Source organism: Ursus americanus, chromosome 8 (assembly GCF_024610735.1).
Source record: "Ursus americanus isolate L20-20 chromosome 8, mUrsAme1.1.p, whole genome shotgun sequence".
Classification (NCBI taxonomy): Eukaryota; Metazoa; Chordata; class Mammalia; order Carnivora; family Ursidae; genus Ursus; species Ursus americanus.
In genome coordinates, this window is record NC_142134.1 from 26,188,970 (window position 1) to 26,204,117 (window position 15,148).

The following is a 15,148-nucleotide window of genomic DNA, read 5'->3' on the forward strand; positions in this document are numbered from 1 at the left end:
GGGGGGGAAGGAAGGAAGGAAGGAAGGAAGGAAGGAAGGAAGGAAGGAAGGAAGGAAGGAAGGAAAAAGAAAGTGGCTTGACCTTGAAGAGATTGGACCTCCAGTGCCAGGAAATTTGGAAGTCATATTCTCCAGAGTACTTATTTTATTTCTGGCATTAAATAAAGCCCTTAGGGAAGGCTATTAATTTATCTCTATATTAAATTACACTCGTTCATACTCTAGTGGCCTGAAAAAGTTAATTTACCATTTGAATGGCATGAATGATGAATACTTACATCAAGTCCCAGCACTTTAGGATACTCAACAAACATTTAGCCTTTTTTTTGCTTAGGTGTGTTTTATTTTTTTATTAATATCAATGGAAAAGGAAAATAAAATAGTGATGTTCTGCTGTGGATAGCAGGACAGCTCCTTGATAGGGTACCATCTCAGAGCCGAAAGATGCTTTAACATAGGGCCCTGGAGGGAGGAGAGAATATCAGAAAAGAAAAGAAAAGAAAAGGGGGGGATGTGGGGGGAGTGTGTGGGGGGAGATGATGCCAAATCCCTTGCCTTCTCTGCATCTTCCCTTTTTATTTGGGATGCAGTAACTTTCTATCCCACAACCTTAGATCTCTCTAAACCCCATGCCTGCTGTAGGGAAGCTTTATGAGCTTTATGAGTGGGCGCTAGAATGGGATTCTGAAAATTAACTGCTGATTTTTATTCCCCTGGATATATCAGTTGCCTGGGACACTAAAATAATATGAATTGGTTTTGAAATGAAATGTCACTCGTGGAAGAAAAGTGCAGAACAATTTGGTTAATTTAAACAATGGGGAGGAAGAGACAGACATCTGAACTACATTTCATAGGCTAAGGAATGTTTATTGGACTTTTGGACACTACAGAAATACAACTCTGCACTGAGGGGACCCTGTGGTTACACAGTGATCTTGCAAGAGGAATAGAGACCAGCATGAAGACCGCTGTACCCTTTAGTTATTTTGGAGGCAAATATATTAATCACATAAGGTAACATTGGATGTTGCTTCTCGTCTTTGGAAGCTGTGAGGGTGCCTTTGTTTTCCAGAAAATGCTTGGTACAGAACCATCGGATCCCACCTCTCCATAAAGAGGAAGGCTGATGAAGTAGAGACAGTGCTTGGCAAGCCACAGGCAAAAAGCATTCTTCTTATTTTTATAGATCCAACGCAGTACGTGAATTTTTGAAATGAAGGAGAATGCAATGAATCAAGGAGTAAATGGATACATAAGAAAACAAATGAAATTTCCAACTGTAGCTCTTGGCAAGGGAAACTCCCAGATATTCAACAAATTATAAATGCAAAAGAAAGGCTTGAAAATTGTCAAATGCCTAAGGTTAACCACACTGAATGTTGGCTCTAGTCCCTCGGAGACATCAACAGTTGGGTTGGAATGAGGGAAGCTAGATTTTAGGGCACGCGTGGGGCTCTGGTGCTCCCTCCCTGCGTTGCAGGAGCTCAGAGGAGCTTAGGGCCCGCTTCTCGAAGTACTGCCCGCAGGCCCAGCCCCCGAACCACCCCTCCGCGGGCATCCGCGGGCATCCACGGGCATTCCCTCCGCTCCCCACCTACCTGGCTTACTCCCCAAAGGGGAGGGAAGCGGAGTCAGGTGCGACCCAGCAGGGGGAGTGGGTGAGCTGGCCCGAGGGCAGCCCGAATATGTCCTTGAGTGTGGGTGTGGGTGTGGGGCGATTTGGGTGGAACAGCGTGGAGGCCACCACGCCGGAGTCCCGCGCCTCGCCGGTGGGGTGTGTGCAGAAAGAGCGAGGATAAATAGGAGGCTCCCTCCTCCCGGCCACACTCCCGGAGCCGGCCGCCCGCCCGCCCCGGGTGTTTGCCTGCCCAGAGGCCTGGGTGCCAGCCTGAGAAGTACTTTCGTTTCCGGCTGGCCCGGGAGAGTAGTTTCCAGGCCCGCCCTCGGGCGCCCGTGGCCCGGGAAGGGGCACAGGAGGAGGCGGGAGACTCGTCCAGGGGCTGCCCGGCCCCGCAGCGTGGGGTTGATGGACCGGGCCGCCCCGGGCAGCGGCGTCAGCTCCCTGCCACTGCTCCTGGCCCTCGCCCTGGGTAAGTGGCGCGCCGGGCACTGGAGCCCCAGGAGGAAAGTCTGCGCTGGAGTGGCAGGGAGGGCGAACCCCGATCCGCGCGGGCATCCGGACCCCAGGGCGCGCTGGGGCTGGCAGGGCCCGGGCGGAGCTCTCTGATCCTTGGGCGAGCGCGAGGTTAAGGTTTCGGCACTTGGCGCCTAGGGCTGCACCTGTTGGGGCTGCCTGAGGGCGGAAGGGATCCCGCGGCCCGACTGCTGGCGCAGGTGTCCGCGAGTGAGGGGCGTGGGAGGAGAGCCCACCGAAGAAGGAGCCGGGGAGTCTGGACGGGGCAGGACAGCTCGGGGCAGGCAGAAGAGAGGGAACTCCCTGGCTTAGGATGAGGCCCGGGAGTGCCGAGTACGGTGGAGAGCAATTTGCGGGGTGTGTGTGCACCCTGGGTGTGTGTGCGAGATAGGAGGGTGATTCCTGGAGGCTGGGAATGGATTAAGATTCCCGGCCCTGACCAGGGCCGTGGGGAGGGGCTGGAGAAGAATAGAAGACAACTTTTGAGACCTTAGTCCCGGCTGCTGATAGGGACAGGGAAATAACATATTTTACTGAGGGCACTAACTAAGCAATGCAGAGATGTTTTACTTGGAACCTATTATTTCCTATTTTAAGATGAAATGGGAGAGGGAAAACTTTTCTTCATTGAGAAAAAGTAAACTTGGACTGTTCAGTTCAGGAGCACTGGGTGAGGTCCCGGCCTGAGGGAGGAGTGGTGGGACTGGAGGAGCAGGATGCCTGGGTCCCCTAGAGGCTCTCCTCACTTCCTCACTTCCTTGGGAGGCAGTGTTGGCAGAGAGCGCTGGAACGCAGGTGCTGGGGAAAGTTCTTGCAGCTGGATGTGGGAAGGGACCAAGGCATGTAGGTGGGAAAATCCTACTACATCAAGACATCCCCTCTGCATCATGGTCATTTTGAGGGAGGGAGAAGGAGGGGGCAGCAATATTTTGTAGTCTTAGCTCGGCTGAGGGTAGGGACACCTGGGCTTGAGGGGTTAAAGTGGGAGGAGGGGAGTCTCCACAGCTTAAATGTCTCCTTGATATCACCTCTACCTTCAAGCCTGGGGAAGACTGGACTTCTCACCTGGTGGGGAAAGAGGTGGAATCTACACAGGCATTTTCATTTGGCTATGGTCCCTGGAGTAGGAGAGGTGGCTGAAAATGTGTCATGACCTTGTCGAAAGTGGATCTGACTGAGGGCCGTGACTAGAGAGAAGGGACTGATTTAAGAAACCCAGCAGAGGAAGAAGTGAGTGACAATGTGGTAGTGGCATCGCACGGCGTCTGAAGATGATCAGTGGGCAGAGAGAGTTAGGTCTGGAAACAGGGCTGCTGCTTTGGGTAGCATTCCTTGGATGAAGCAGGCGTTTCCTTCCTCCACCTTGTCTGGACGGTCCAACAAAGCATTGTCTGAAAATCTGCTAGAGTCAGCAAGATGTTAGATTATATGGGGATGCCAGTGGGAAGAGGGCTCAAGAGATTCCTAGACTTGAGTCCTGCCTTAAAGATGTTATGTTGAGGGACGCCTGGGTGGCTCAGTTGGTTAAGCGTCTGCTTTCGGCTCAGGTCATGATCTCGGGCGGTGGGGGGGGGGGTGTCCTGGGAAGAAGCCCTGTATTGGGCTCCCTGCTCAGTGAAGAGTCTGCTTCTGCCTCTCCCCTCCGCTTGCGTGCTCTCTCTCTCTGTCTCTCTCAAATAAATAAATAAAATCTTCAAAAAAGAAGGGTGTTATTCTGAATTTGGGAATGTAAGACTAACCAATAAGAAACAATAAGAGAAACATCCCTAAAACCAAAGAAGGGCTGGCTCGCCAGGGAGGAACGAAGCAGCAGGGAAAGCTGCATGAGGGACCTGCGTGGGGGCCTTGATGCTTGGGTAGCATGTGAAATAGGCAGGGGAGGCCAATGATAGAGCCACTGTGGGCCAAGGGGACGGAGCTGGGGGCCAGAGGACCTGATTGTCTCAGGTGTAATCCAGGTCCTAAGAACTCGGTAAGGCCTAGATTAGGGCACTGTGCTGGCAGATGTCTCATGGTAGAGGTGACTATTCCAGGTTGATAGACATTCTTCCCCTTTTACCATCATGTAGTGCTTTATTTTTTCCTCAAAACTTGTCACAAGGCAGAAATGAAAAGACAAAACAAAACTCTAATCCAGTGCTGTCACACACTCGAGGTAACCTGATCGCTCAACTGCCCTGTTGAATGTTCGGCTTAGGGAACCGAATTGGGTCTCCAGATCTCCTCAAAGCACCACTGCAGGCAAAATTCCAGAGGATGTGAATAGTTGGCATCAGTGTTCCCATAAAGTGGGTCTATTTCTCTCACACATGCTTGACTTTTCAGTCCATTCCTAATTTAAATCTCATACTCAATGTTATTTACTTTTTGAAGAAAATGTGAGCAATGCACTGTGTGATGCACTGATGTGTGTGTGTGTGTGTGTGTGTGTGTGTGTGTGTGTGTGTGACAGGGGGAGGGGTGCAGGGGTGGGGAGGTGCCTTGAGAACAGGCATGGAGCACACATGAGGCCTGCTTCCAGCCCTGCCATTCTGTGACTCTAAGATGTCTATAAGTGACAACTTTCTGGACATTGTTTTTCTCATTTGTAAAACGAAGGAGCTGCTTTCGAGGAGCCTAAGGTCGTTAGCGACTTGACGTTGTACTCCTCTGTAACTAACATTGCCACTGGGAAGTGTCACAGAGATTTTTGTACAACACTATGTAACTCTCATTTACTTTGTAATGAGATCTTTGTTTCATGCAAACTTTGTCATTACAGAGAGAACCATAGATGCTTATTTCTTTGAGAAATATGGTAAAGAGGCCATAACTTTGGGGCCCTGGGTGGCTCGGCTGGATAGGCATCCAACTCTTGACTTCAGCTCAGGTCATGAGCTCATGGTTGTGGGATCAAGGCCCCACTTCCGGTTCCAGGCTCAGCATGGAGTCTGCTTGAGATTCTCTCTCCCACTCCCTTTGCCCCTACCCCAGTTCCTGTGCACTTGCCTGCACTCTCTCTCTCTCTCTCTCTCTCTTTAGGGGCGCCTGGGTGGCTCAGTCGGCTAAGTGGCTGCCTTCAGCTCAGGTCATGGTCCCAGGGTCCTGGGATTGAGCCCCGCATCGGGCTCCCTGCTCAGGGGGGAGTCTGCTTCTCCTTCTCCCTCTGCCTCTCCCCTCTGCTGGTGCTCTCTCTCTCTCTCAAATGAATAAAGAAAATCTATAAAATAAAGTAAAATAAAATAAGTAAATATTTTTTTAAAAGAGGCAACAACTTGGCTTAACGTAGTTTTTTATCTCAAAGAAATCAGATTATCTTTTTTTGATTCTGTTTTTTGATTTTTCCCTCTCATCCAATTGCTGTATAAAACTAAAACGGAAGTCAAAACCCGTGGAAAAGGTAAAAACAGTGCTACCTCTTAAAAAATGAGTGAGTTTTAAGATTAAAAATATGTTCCCCTCCTCATTAAAATTAAAAACATGAGTATTTGTGAGTTGGTCTTTGGGAGGTGTTTAAATTCCGCCTGAGACTACGAGTGCACTCACGTGGACATCCAGCTTCCAAGTCACCAAGCGGGTAGGCGGCAGCATGACAGTCCCATTGTACACATGGAGTAACCGAAGCCCCAGATGCTGAGAGATTTTAAGCTTTGCCTCTGCAGTTATACTTCTGGCTTAGAAGAGCACGAGGAGTGTTTTTTTCCTCTTCAAAATCCCAGGTTTTGCATGTAAACAGCTGTTACAAATTGATTTTTGCTATTGCTCCATTCTCGGTTGCTGTGTGGAAATTCCCAAATAATTCTGGAAGATCCCACCACTTGCAAGCATGCTTTGTTATGTCCAACTGGAGGTGTCCTGCTGATGCTCTGGTCTGCTCATGTCTGTGCTGAAGTCAAAGGTCCTGAGGACAGAGAGTCCCTATGTCTGTCCCAGGGTCTCTGCAGACACTGCTCACCCCAGGATCCCCGAACTCCTCAAGTCCTCAGAGAGCCCAGTGCAAGAACCTCATCTTGTTTTTTCTCACCCTTTTATTGTAGTCAGCTCATGTCAGGACATAGACACTAGTGTCACGAGGAGATCAGTCGGGGGAACAGTCAGAGGGACAGGCACCACGCTGTACCTCGAACCAGCTCTCTGAACCATGGACCTTGCTTGTGAACTCTCCACTAAGATTAGCGTCTCCCCAGGAGGGGCCAGACAAGCCAGAATCCAGCCTGCGTGCCCTGACCCTGATCCTGATACACTTCCCAAGTTGCCATGACAGAACCCTGGGTCCACAGTCTGTAGACCAGGGGGTCGGGGTCAGGAGGGCACCGCGGTTAAAGGGAAGAGGAGAGCCATCTGATTAAAATGGGCATGCTTTGTAATGCTAATAACAGCTAGCTTTCCCAGGCGTATTTGTGTCTTAAAGAAGGAATCTTGGTTGCTTAAATGAATCTCTAATTGTTAAAATTTAAAGAAATGAGATTTTTTTTTAGATGGTTGGAGAGAGAGGGGGTATTTAATCTTAATTCAGATCACTTAGGCAATAACCTACCTTAATTATCAGCAAGGTCAATTCCAATAGCCACAAAGTACTTTTATATATTCTTTACATTTTTTTGAGGATATGTAGTATGTTATTTACCTGACCTGTAGAGTAGAGGCACTGATTCCAAAATGGTGATGGAAAGTATAACCGAAGTATAACAATGTTTGTGTTCAGACTTTTTTGTTTAAAAGTGCCTGAGTTGGGGCGCCTGGGTGGCTCAGTCATTAAGCATCTGCCTTCGGCTCAGGTCACAATCCCAGGGTCCTGGAATCGAGCTCCTTGTTGAGCCCCATTTTGAGCCCCGTGTTGAGCCCCACATCGGGCTCCCAGCTCAGCAGAGAGCCTGCTTCTCTCTCCCTCTCCCACTCCCCCTGCTCATGTTCCCTCTGTCTCTCTCTCTCTCAGTCAAATAAATAAACAAAAATCTTTAATAAAAAAAAGTGCCTGCATTGATAGTATAATACGATGTTATTAATATAACATTTCCCTCATTGCAAAGTCTTGGGTTTTTTCATTCATTTAGCTTTATTTACTTTATTTGGACGGGGGATGCATAAAGAGTGCCTGGCACGTAATAGGAGCTTAAAACATTAGTTAATTGGCTGAATGAATGCAAGTTCGTGACAATGTCCAGTCATTAAAAAAACAGCAGATTTGGTAAAGAAAACAGCTCTAGTTCTTGTTGGCAAAACATGCACACGATTGGAGATGTGGAGAGACCTGCTGCTTCATAGTTTTTCACTTGGGACTTGCTTGCAGCAATGCTAGAGGCCCTTTCACCAAAGGCTTTTGTTTCGCAAGTAGTAAGCGTCCTTCTGTTTCTTCTGTTCTGTACGGGGATTCAGACTGCTCCGTGTCTCTCAGTGTTTGCTTCAAGGGCGGATCTCATCAGTCACAATACGGGCTTTTAAAATAAGTGTTTCAAGGGTGGCATACTGGATGGTGACTACCATAACCTAATAAAAAATTATTGAAAAAAATGAAAAAAATAATAAATGAGTCTCTTGCACAGCAAAAAACATAAATAAAAAATAAAGGGTGGCAGGAAGGGCCCCGGATTCAGGGCATTCTCCAAGGGGTCATTAAAAACCCTTTGAATTCTATGAGGTGGGAGGTAATTTGCTGTCTTGTTTGATTATAACTTTCCTTTTTTTTTTTTCAGCTATTCTTTTTTCGATTTTGATTTTTTAATTTAAATACAATTAATTAACATATAGTGAATTACTAGTTTCAGAGGTAGAGGGCAGTGATTCATCAGTCATATAACACCCAGTGCTCATTATACCACGTGCCCCCTTAATGATGATCATAACTTTTTCTAATATACGCATGTTTCATTAGCTGGGAGTAACCGAGTTGCTATGTTTGTGGTTTCTATTTAGTATTAAATGGAATAAAACCCTGTGGTGGATCCTGTAGAAGTTGAGACAGTTTGGCTGTGGAGGCTGACTGCAGTCCGACTTGTTAGCGTTGAAGAATCCCTATTAATCTAACATTATGTGTAAATATTTCATGGCCATCAGTGGTCTGGATTTCTTGATGGTTAGACTGAAGCACGTGCACAGACCCATGTCCCCCTGCCTCAGGGTGAGTCACATGGTCCAGGCCTTTCTGGAGCAGGAGAGGACAGCTTGCCTGCACCTCTTACTCCTGGAAGCCCAGTCCGAAGGTCAGGAAATTGTCATCAGGGCTGAATGAGGCACCGTTAGGAGATGCAGACTTGACTTTTTCATGACCACCTTCCCACTGAGATGTCATTCTGAGTTTCTGACACTTGGCTGGTGCCATCTCCTAGGTGACTGACTCAAGATGTTGCTGATGACACAAGAAGATCCTTGCTTGACCTTTGCTATGGGATCTCAACATAACCCTTTACATTTGGGGGACCTTTACGATTGAGAAAGCACTTTCATATCATTATCTCATTTGATCTTCACACCCAAAATAGTAAGAGAGCAGTTATGTCGTATGCATGCCAGGCACTGTTCTAAGAACCTAATAACCCATTGTATCCATATGACACTATCCATCTAACACACACGCTAGACATCATTATCATTCCCGGTTATGTAGGGGGGTGTGGACTCAAAGGCATTGAGTAACTTGTCTAAGGTTCTGGCTTTATGAGCATGAACTGTGAAGATGAGGTAATGGGGCCTGGATCATAGTAGATAACTTCTTGTTGCTGAACCAGGTAGACAAGGGAAGATGGGTCACTGAAGTGCGGTGCAATGGCATACACCATTGCCTGGAAGAGGGACCCACTTCTTCTGACTTATTGAAAAAGCACTGAAGTTCATCCTAGTTGTTTCCACCCAGCTTTGCTTTCCCTGACGCCTGCCCGTATATTTGTGGCATCCCCAGCTCTGGATATGCCTCAGGTTCTTGGATTCCTGGCTCTTTGTCCCAGCCAGGAAACCTGCCTACGTATATCCCAGGTGCAGGCCATCCCAGCCAATAGTGAACCGTTGGTGGGGTGCTGTTCCTGAGAGGACCCACAGGCCTATGACGAGAATGGCTAAAACCAGCATATCCTGAGGCAAGATGATGTTGTGGTCAAGAGCATGGGCTCTGAGCTAGGCTATGTCTAGGCATGACTGCCCTCGTGCTATGACTTACTAACTCCTCGATCTTGGGCAAATCTTTTCAACCCCTTTGGCCTCAATTTCTTCAGCCTTAAAAGCCAGTAGTAATAGAACAAAAGCTATCGTATGGGTTAGATTAGTTATAGCACAAAGCACTTCAAATGTGCCTGGAACATAGTAAGTTCTGGATAAACATGAGCTATTATAATAGATAAGATATAATAGAAGGAATCATTAATTATGATCAGTGTGTTTTTAAAATCATGGATATTTTGATTCTGAGTTCTTCCTTAATATAACCAGGGTCTATCAATTGATAGAAAAACGTTCTCTTGCCTTTATTTCTCGAATTCCTGCTCCCACTAGCTATGAAAGAGGAAATAGATAAAAATTCTCAAAAGAGTTCTATTTGACTGGTTTCGTTAGAAAGGAACAAATGTAAAAAATAATCCTGCAAAAGCAAAATGCATATCTGCTTTCTAAAAACGTCTCTATAGATTCTTCTTCATCTGCCAATTTCGATCCTAGTTTTAGGCAGTGAAGAGCTCTACAGCCCTTGCCTGGCAGTGCCTGCAAAACCCAACATCTTAAGGTTGGACCAGACACAAAAGTCAGCCTGCACTAGCAGAGAAAAATAAAATACTTAGGAGATAATTTTAATATTTTAGGCAATCTCATCAACTTATTTGAATTAAACAAATAATTATCTTAATTAAATAGAAATAAAACTATCATTATGGAAAAATGAATAATGACACACTGTCAAAATTTGTTTCTAAAAACCAGAAAAATGGAAAAATAAACAGAAATTGTTTTGGAGAGTTTTCTTATGACAAAATAGCATTTTTTTCAGATTATAAGGAGTAGACAGCCATGCATAAATGTTGTTGTTCCATAGTACTGTCTTGTAACATCAAGAAAGTTATTTAATCTCCTCGTGCTGCATTGTCTCATCTAAACAATGGTATCAGTGATAATAATGCCTATCATCTGGGGACATAGGATTGTTTTGAGGATAAAATGAGATAATTCAGGAAAAGATTTTAGCAGAATAATTGGCTACTAAGTGTTTAATATATTATTAATATTCCCACCTTTGTGAATATGTAGATAATTTAAAATTATTTCGTAGGTATTGACTGAAAAGGAGAAAGAGAATGATTGCGTTCCTTACTCCACTTGGAGTGTTGGTGTTTGTGCTTTGATCAAAGGAAATGGCTGTAAGATTCACCACTGGAAGCAAAGGGAAAAAAGCAGGAATCTGCTCCATCGTAACCATGCTTTCAATAATGCCTTCAACTGTTCCATTAGAATGTAAGTTCCATGATGGCAGAGATTTTTGTCTGATTTATTTACAGCTATATTCCCAGGGCCTAGAACAGTGCTCGTACATAGTAAGTGCTCAATAAACATTTGTTCAATAAACGAATCTGAGTGCACATAGCACAGGAGTCCTCCGAGACCAGTAGCTTCTCATAGTCAGTCACAAAGATCACAACGTTACTTTGCATACACCAAACATGCGCGAACACATACACAGCCTACTTTCCATTATCAAAAACAAAGAACCCTCAAGTTTCCCAATAACTCTTTATACTCCATCTTTAATGCCTCTGAATTTGCAAAAAAATGACTTATTTTAGGTAGTTCTTCACTTAGTAAAAGCTGTGCCGGCTTTTACTGAGGAGGCCGACGTGATAGAACGAGATTTGCTCATGAAATTTAGGTATTGACTGTTACCACCAGCAGCAAAACACGAATGCATCCAAACACAAGAAGCGCTTGCCCATGGCATAGTGTCAGGGCTGGGCTGCTGGAAAGTTGTCTTTATTTCTAAAACACGTAATAATAAGGAAGACATATCTAAAATTGTTTGCTATTTTAAAGTGTGTCTGATACTATTATAAAGTGTGGGTAATACTGTGCTTAACATTAAGGAGAATTGTCTAAGTATGTCATCATCTTTTCAAAAAGAGTTTGCCTTATATTGAGCAAAAATGTTTATCAGAAATGAAACATTGTATAGTAGTTGAATACCTCCCAGTTCAAGTTACATAGTAAAAACTAAATATGACCTCAGAAGGAGAGTTTGTTATGGGCTGGAGTGATTGGGAAAAACAAACAAACAAACAAACACATCAAGGAAATAGGGAGTTGAGTTAGTTTTTCCATGAGGGCGGTGGAGGAAACAATAGGAGAAAAATTAGAAGGCAGACGAATCAGTAACGACCTTCCCTTTGCATGTGCAGCAGAGAGTGAGCAGACCCACGTGCCTAGAACAAGGAGGTAATTTTGTGTGGTATCGAGGGAAGTATTGACTGGCTAAGGACCTGGTTTCCAGAATGAGAACATTAGTCAGGATCCTGATTTCTTGACGCATTGCCACCTTCACAGGGTTTCGTCGGAATTAGAGCCAGGACATTTTGTAATTTAGACAAATGCATGCATTTAGTTATAGGTTAAGACTTGACTTTGAAAAATGTTATATGGTCTCCCACCTGTGGAGCTTGTTTGAATACTGGGGAAATATCCAGATTCCATTTTACTGCGTGCCCCGTGGCTTGGTGAAGAGCCGGCCTCACCCTTGCTTAAGTCCAGATTACAGGCTAACCCGAGTACTTTGCTTCATGGCTCTAACCGTGTCCTGCTAGGCTTTCCGAGGCTGGAGGGGCTCCTAATCACGAGGTGGCTCCAGGCCTATCTTCGAGTAGCAATTGCATTTGGAGAAAGAGACTAATCCAAGAGGACCAATTCAAGAGAATTAACTCCTGACCACAGAGAAAAACAGAAGGGAATGAATTTAATGAACTTTATTCTTCTCAGTGACTCTCGCCCCCACCCCCTTTCTATGACAGCGCCATTCTCTAACCTTAAAGATGTCATTTTGTCCCTAACTCAGGTCAGAGGGCCTCCTTCTTGGGAGTGTAATATTAATGGATAATGGGTAGCTATTGTAGCATTTTCAATAGGGAATTAATACAGGGAACGAAATGGCTTGTTTTGTTTGTTTTTTTAGAGAGAGCAGGGGGTGGGAGGGTGGAGGGGCAGAGGGAGAAGGAGAGAGAATCTTAAGGAGTCTCCACACCCAGCACAGAACCTGACAGGGGGCTCGATCTCACAACTCTTGAGATCATGACCTGAGCCAAAATCAAGCTTAATCCACTGAGCCACCCAGGCGCCCCAGGGAATGCAGTGGTTTTAAGATTGGTTTTTATGTACAGAATGGATCAGATGAGGAGGGGTGAATGAGAGCAAATAAAGAGAAAGCTGAAGTTCTAGGCTAAAAAGTAGCCTAGAAAGTCTGGACCAGGCAAGGAGAGGAAGGAATAAATCCAATAAATACTTCTAATTAAGATTTTATGGGATGTAAAGACAAGTCATGTGTAGGTAAGAAAGGGGAAAGAGGAATTAAAGCTGTCTCCAAGACGGCTAACCTGAGAGAAAAAAAGAATTTATGGTGCGTATGTGAAAGAAAGCTGCTTTTTTCTTTTGGTGGGGATATAAAATGCTCTTGAGACATTCAAATGTCTTATGAGCACTTGGAAATATGGAAGTTGACTTCAAAGTAGAGCAGTGGACTCCAAATCTGATTGATCTCCCAAGAAATGTAAAAAGTACAAATTATCAGGCCTCTCCCCAGACCTGCTAAAGTCTGGTTGAGGTGTCCCCATGAATAGAAATTTTTAAAGATCTTTCAGGAGAAAAAACAAATTTTCCTTACAGAGTAATTGCAAATAATATATGTAGCTACTTCCCCATGCAAGAGGTCCTTTTAAGTGTAGGCCAGCTTCCAAAGAATAGAGTATGAACAGGAAAAAGAAAATGGTAACTTTACAGTGCGAAAACCTGGCACACACTACCTTAACTAAGTGGCCGAGGTCAACATTCCCGATGATGTCATGTAGATATCATGCTCCCCTCATGTAATGTGATGAGGGGAATACTTCTTTTCTGTAGAGTTTGCTCCTAAAACTCGTAACCCCGGTCCAATCATTATAAAAGTGTCACACAAACCCAAAACTGAAAGACATTCTACAAAATACCTCACCAGTACACATCAAATTTGTCAATGAAATCATAAAAGAAAAAAACAAAAAAAAAAAAACCCCAACACGGAAAGACTGAGAACCCATCACAGACCAGAAGAGACTAGAAATCCTGACTCAGAGAAATAAAGCACACTGATGGAAAATTGATGGAATTAAAACGAAGTCTTGAGTTTAGTCAACAGTAATGTACCAATGTTGTCTTCATTTTGGTAACTGTGCCACGGTAATGTAAGATGGCAACATCAGAGGAAAGAAAAGTGGGTGAGGAGGGTGCAGGAATGCTCTGTATTTTGCAACTGTTCTATAAATCTAAAATTATTAAAAAATAAAAAGTTTAGGGGTGCCTGGGTGGCTCAGTCGTTAAGTGTCTGCCTTCAGCTCAGGGCATGATCCCGGAGTCCTGGGATCGAGCCCCACATCAGGCCCCACCACTGGGAGCCTGCTTCTTCCTCTCCCACTCCCCCTGCCCATGTTCCCTCTCTCACTGGCTGTCTCTCTCTGTGTCAAATAAATAAATAAAATCTTTAAAAAAAAAACAAGAAACACACACACAAAAAACCACAATAAAAAGTTTAGTACAAAAAGGCCCGATGGGAGGTCCTAATGGCTAGCCAGTTTGGACAAACACCTCAGAAAATAGGGCTGAAAATAGAAAGTAATCATTTAGCAGATTGTAATTTCAGAACCTACCACAGAGCCTAGTGATAAATTCTAAGTAAATATTTATTTAAATGCTGAGACCATGGGTGTTTTGTGACATGGAATGGCATTATGAAAAAAAATACCAAGGCAAAACCATAGGGATAGAAAGCAGAACGGTGGTTGGCAGGGGCTGGGAGAGGAGGGAATGGAGAGTTACTGCTTTGTGTGTATAGCGTTTCAGTTTTACGAGACGAAGCGTTCCAGAGATGGATGATGGTGATGGTTGTATAACAGTATGAATGTGCTTAATACTGCTGAACTGTGCATTTCAAGAGGGTTAAGATAAGAAATTTTGTGTCATGTGTGTTTTACCACAATAAAAGCATTTGAAAAAAAAAAGAAGGCTGAGAGTAGAGTGTTGGTGGCACCCATATATGTGGTGTGGGAGTCAGAAAAAGAGCTGGCAGAGTTGAGTGAAGAGGGAAGGACAAGTGGGGAAACTGGGAATGGGGGTGGAGTTTAGACGGAAGATTGGGGAAAGGGCAACCATATCAAATACTTCGGAGGGAGGAGGCTGAAGCCCAAGAAGAGACCACTGGTGGGTGAGCTGTGAGGAGATCACTGGGGTTCTGGTAACTGAAGAAGACACACACACACACACACACACACACACACACACACACACACACACACGACTGAGAGCATAGAAGTTGGAGTGGCGGGTAGAGAAGAGAAAATTTTGGTTTATGAGAGCCAACTCCCAAGCATTGAAAATTTGTCTCAACAAGGGTTTCCTCTGTGTAGTTCAGAGGGCGCAACGTGCATTAATGAACTCAAATTCCAAGAAGGCAGCTCTCACCTTAATTTTCTCCCAACTAGAGCTTTGGAAAAAATGGAATCAGCAGCTTGGGATGTGGTGAGCTTCCCATGCCTGGACATGTTTATGGTCTGGTGGCACTTCCGGAAGTTGTGTAAAGTGGTTCCTGAGTTGGATAGAAGGTGTGCCGAATGACCAGCAAGAGCTCTTGTGTCTCTACAAACACAGCATGGTATTACTGCAGTCTGGGAATGCTTTGGAGTTTGGAAGACACTGTCAGCTGACCTCTGTGGGAAGAAAAGATGAGGCAGGGAACTTGAGATCTTGTGAACCAATGGTGAAGAATTTTGAAAAGTAATTTGAGTTTTTCCTTCCTAAACTGTACGCAGTGACCTTGTCTTCTCATGA

The 15,148-nt window shown here is 44.9% G+C and overlaps 1 protein-coding gene across 1 annotated transcript in view; it reads left to right on the forward strand.

Annotated features, from left to right (window-relative positions):
• Window positions 1–1,666: 1,666 nt before the first annotated feature.
• Window positions 1,667–15,148, forward strand: part of BTC (betacellulin) — a 45,975-nt gene continuing 32,493 nt past the window's right edge. Inside the window, exon 1 of the mRNA XM_045789610.2 lies at window positions 1,667–2,093. Within this exon, the coding sequence (XP_045645566.2) occupies window positions 2,030–2,093 (64 nt within the window). The 5' untranslated portion in view covers window positions 1,667–2,029. The remainder of the gene's footprint in view (window positions 2,094–15,148) is intronic.